At 33.6% G+C, this 4,878-nt stretch overlaps 1 protein-coding gene across 1 annotated transcript; it reads left to right on the top strand.

The window, feature by feature from the left end:
* Positions 1 to 255: 255 nt before the first annotated feature.
* Positions 256 to 3,355, top strand: LOC133180545 (transmembrane protein 256 homolog). The gene is made up of 4 exons (XM_061315032.1): positions 256 to 535; positions 877 to 917; positions 1,632 to 1,709; positions 2,744 to 3,355. The coding sequence occupies exons 1-4, from the start codon at positions 307 to 309 to the stop codon at positions 2,888 to 2,890; spliced, it is 495 nt and encodes a 164-aa protein (XP_061171016.1). The 5' UTR covers positions 256 to 306; the 3' UTR covers positions 2,891 to 3,355.
* Positions 3,356 to 4,878: the final 1,523 nt, after the last annotated feature.

Here is a 4,878-nt window from a genome sequence, read left to right as displayed (position 1 = left end):
ATAAAAATTGAAGTTTCTCCATTCTATTTTATAAGATGACTTATGGACAAAACGTTGCCTGTATTTCCATGTTGTACTATAGTGAATATGAATACAAATTTCAAGCATGTGGATTCCCTGTAATAAGACAATAATTAAATTGGCCGTGTGAAAAACTCTAATATAATTCTGATCGGTAAGTACATAAACAAAAATCCTTTTTTGGGTGTATCTATTTTTAATTAAGCAGGAATTAAATTAAAGTGAAAGTGGGAAAATCCAAAATGTTATGAATAGATCTGAGGCTAAGAAGAAAGTTAATGTGACATGGAGGCTGTTGATGTATTAAAAGGGGCAGTTTCAACGATTGATACAGCCGTCACAGTTTTGGGTTATGAGAAGAAAGTAGGGGTCAATAGTACAGGTGAAGTGAAGCAGGAGATCACAACCATACCGAAGGAAGTATTTATTCCCCTTCAGAAATCAATGGTTTTCCTAAGAATCGGCGGACTGTCTGGTGCCGTGGCTGTATCAATGGCTATGTATGGAACTCATGGTATCAGTCGTATACTAGACAAGTACTTTGATTTTTTTTTTATTTTACGTATGTACATGTAAGTTGTACGATACCGAATAAGCTAATCATTGATGTTTACATATATTTTTTATCTCCAGTGTACGAGCACTAAGGAACAAAGAAATAAACAGAATTTAAAAATTAATGTCTTATTTGAAATACTTGGGTTTAGAATAAAATACAATGTTGTTCTTAAAGAAAGTGGGCTTATCTCAGGGTTAAAAAGATGGGGGAGGTGGTGGGGGTGCAAATGACAAGTCATAGAGTGTTTCGTTTTAATAGTCGAACTTGCAGAATTTTCTATTCTTTTTACTTCGTAGCCTTTAAATATCGAGATAAAAACTGGAACCAATTACAAAAGGTAAGTATTATAAAATTTTCTTTTCATTGCGTTTTTGGAATAATTTCAGTAAGCAAAATTGCAAAAGCTTTTAATCTGTTAAAGAATAAGTTTAATAATGACATAAAAGAAGGAATAACAATGTTTTCATATATATATATATATATATATATATATATATATATATATATATATATATATATATATATATATATATATATATATATATATATATATGAAATGAAATGTAAAGTATTAAATATATATAAAGTATAAAATATCTATAAAATACTCTTAATATGACCATGTGTATAGCTCAAGAAATGTTCACTGCATGACATGCTTATCACGATTCCTGGGGTCAGTTTCATCAATAAGCATGAAACTGATTCAAAACCGCTAACTTACAGTCACAAGACAAACACAGGTTGCGGAAGATGAGAATTAATTGGTAAAATGAAATCAAATTCATAGCAACTGAACTTTCAAAACATTTAAAGTAAGCATTATTTCAGACCTTTAAAGGTGCTTCAATTGCCATCCATTTAATTTGCATTTTTCAAAGGATGTCCTATTATTACAATTTAAAGGATATGGATTCATGAGAAAAAACCCAAAAAGAAGACATATACATGTATTTATATTGTAGTCTTTAAAGGCTATACATGTATATACACTGTATCTTGTTAGAACCTTTAAATAATCACTCAGTGTTTTCTTCTTTTTTATCTGTAGATTTACGAGAATGGGTACAAAATGCATTTGTTGCATTCTGTAGCACTTACGTGCGCAGACCTTTGTAACAAACCCTTGGTAAGTACACATATACATGTACTATGGACACGATACATTGATCGAACGGAGTAATCTAATAATTACCATTTAGACATTCTACTCACGGTTCAGTTATGACCAAAAAAAAATAGTTCACCACTTGCTTCTCGAAATAATTAAATAAACTGGATATAACAAATTATGGATATTATAAAATAATTTCCACAGTTCCTGTTGATTCACCATAAAGGTGTATACTGTACACAGAAAAAAATATCTCTGTGTCTTCTGAATATTAAAAGCATGGCGACAGTTAGTATATTTTAGAAATGCAAGCATCCCTATGAATTAAATTTAATTTGTTCGAATCATGGCCCCCTGGAACTAAAGTACTGGTCGACGGCTTTCACGGAAGAATATCGTCTTCTGCAAGAACATGTTAGGACAACAATTTGTAAAAAAGCATCCCCGCCCCTTTACATGATCAATTCCCAATATGCTAAAAAATTGTAATTGGTTATATAATCGTTGAATGGCTACAATATGAGGTTTCGTTTATCTTCAAATTTATTTATGACTTACGTGAGCTTTGTGGTCCATGGACCTCCCGTTCACTATGTGTTTTGTAGAGTATGATTAGTGACACAAGTGAAGAGTTTTCTCAGACTTAAAAATTCATCCTCCCTCTGTTCGCCCATGTTAACTTTTGCTTTAATGTCTATGACTTTCCAGAAGAAATTTAATTTAAAAAACAAAATTACATAATTTCAGTATACACATGAACCATGTGGAGAAAAATTTGATAGAAATGGCCTTTTAGCTTGAAAATAATAGTTATATATCCCAGTGACAGTTACCTCTCTTATCAAAAGGTCGGTGAACCTTAATTGTGGGCTTACAAATATACAAGTTATACTCTCTCCTAAACACACGTACAGTGAAAACCTGAGCAAAAGGACTACACATAAAAGATAGGATTATTCTGATTTCACAAAGAATGTAATGGTTATTTAGCTTTGCTTTTTGAAATTACAATGAACAATTACACAAGTGTTTGATTGCTTTCTTTATAGACTGGCAGTTTGTTTACCCTTGGGATCCTTCTGTATTCCGGTAGCTGTTATGCCCATGGCTTAAGTGGGAACGCAAAGTTTGGAATCATCACCTATTTTGGAGAAGTTGTTCTTATTTCTGCTTGGTTCAGCATGTTGATCAATTGAGAAAAATGAACTCGCTGACGTTGTTAGGTCACCGATGTCACAGTTAAGGAAAAAAATGTGAAAGATAAAACAGTCACATTTATATAAATATTTGACTTCTGTTACTAAAAGATTTTTTAAGCCCCCGTATCGAAGATTCGGGGGTATATAGTTTTTGCCCCTTCCGTCCGTCTGTCTGTCTGTTTGCCAGCAAAAACTTTAATCTTGCCCATAACTTTTGATTGGTTGGAGCTATGGCTTTCATATTTCACATGTGTATTTCTTGTGACAAGACCTTTCTTTGGGTACCATTATATGTGACGTTTTGACCTTGACCTTTGAGTTTGACCAATTTTTGCAAAAAATTATGAGACTTTAACCTTGGCCATAACTTTTGAACGGTTGGTGCTAGAGCTTTCCTACTTCACATGTGTAATCCTTGTGACAAGACCTTTCTTTAGATACCGACAACTTTGACCTTTTGACCTTGACCTAGGAGTTTGACCTACTTTTGAAAAACTTTAACCTTGGCCATAACTTTTGAACAGTTGGAGCTAGGGCTTTCATACTTCACATGTGTAATCCTTTTGATAAGGCATTTCTTTAGATACCAACAACCTTGACCCTTTGAACTTGATCTTGGAGTTTGACCTACTTCAAAAAAACTTTAACCTTGGCCATAACTTTTGAACAGTTGGTGCTAGGGCTTTCATACTTCACATGTGTAATCCTTTTGATAGGGCACTTCTTTAGATACCAACAACCTTGACCCTTTGAACTTGATCTTGGAGTTTGACCTACTTTAAAAAAAAATCAACCTTGACCATAACTTTTGAACAGTTGGTGCTACGGCTTTCATACTTCACAGATGTAATCCTTGTAACAAGACCTTTCTTTGGATACCAACAACTTTGACCCTTTGACCTTGGAATTTGACCTACTTTTGAAAACTTTACCCTTGGCCATAACTTTTGAACGGTTGGTGCTAGGACTTTCAATCTTCACATGTGTAATCCTTGTGACAAGTCCTTTCTTTAGATACCAACAATCTTGATCCTTTGACCTTGACCTTGTAGTTTGACGTACTTTTGGAAAGCTTTAACCTTGGCGGTAACTTTTGAAAGGTTGGTGCTAGGGCTTTCATACTTCAAATATGTAATCCTTGTGACAAGACCTCATTTTGGATACCAACAATTGTAATCCATTGACCTTGACCTTGGAGTTTGTCCTACTTTTGAATAACTTTAACCTTGGTCATAACATTTGAACAATAAGTGCTTCGATTTCAGATTTCACCTGTGTTTTTCTTGGGAGAAGGCCTTCCTTTATCACCATTAATTTTGACCACTTGACCTTGATCTGATGTTTGACATACTTTTGAAAAAACTTTAACCTTTTCCATATCTATTCAATGGTTGCTGTTAGGGCTTTCATATTTCACAGGTATATTCCTCGAGACAAGACCTTACTTTGGGTACCAACATACTTGAATTGCATTTGCGAAAGTTTAACCTTTGCTATAAGTTGCCATACGGGGGCATCAGTGTCTCACAAACACATCTTGTTTTAAAATGCTACTTAAGGTTATAAATAAAGTGTGTTTCAATAAATTTCAGTGCATGTGTTTTCATTTTCGATCTGAATTAAAATTCATCAAAATACCATTGAAATTATCGAAGCACGAATCAAAAATGTCATACGATGGTACTTCTGTGCCAGTTAAGGGAATAATTGTTTGCAGAAACCGTTTCAACAGCTAGTGGCCAAATTCTGTAAATGTTCCTAATTCTGTGGTCTGAGAGTTACACCATAGCAAACCATTGTTATGACTTCGGCACTCGTTTTCAGTTCACCTATAAATCTTTTAAATATCTCATACAGACTTTTTTATATACACCCCTAACTACTGCTGGAGTATCTAGTTCTGAGCTATTTCATAAAAAATATATTTTAACTTGTTATATTGCTTTTGCATATTCATTTCGCTGTGCCTACATGTTAATATAGAG

This window comes from Saccostrea echinata, unplaced genomic scaffold (assembly GCF_033153115.1).
Source record: "Saccostrea echinata isolate AGI-Se365-2 ecotype Australia unplaced genomic scaffold, CSIRO_AGI_Sech_v1 ptg000006l, whole genome shotgun sequence".
Classification (NCBI taxonomy): domain Eukaryota; kingdom Metazoa; phylum Mollusca; class Bivalvia; order Ostreida; family Ostreidae; genus Saccostrea; species Saccostrea echinata.
Note: the sequence above shows the minus strand (reverse complement) of the source record. Positions and strands in the feature narration are given on the sequence as shown.

Excerpts from the sequence above, each read along its gene's own strand:
- LOC133180545 (XM_061315032.1), top strand. The coding sequence starts at position 307 with ATGGAGGCTGTTGATGTATTAAAAGGGGCAGTTTCAACGATTGATACA. Across the intron at positions 536-876 it reads GGCTATGTATGGAACTCATG|CCTTTAAATATCGAGATAAA; the intron begins GTATCAGTCGTA and ends TTTACTTCGTAG. Across the intron at positions 918-1,631 it reads ACTGGAACCAATTACAAAAG|ATTTACGAGAATGGGTACAA; the intron begins GTAAGTATTATA and ends TTTTATCTGTAG.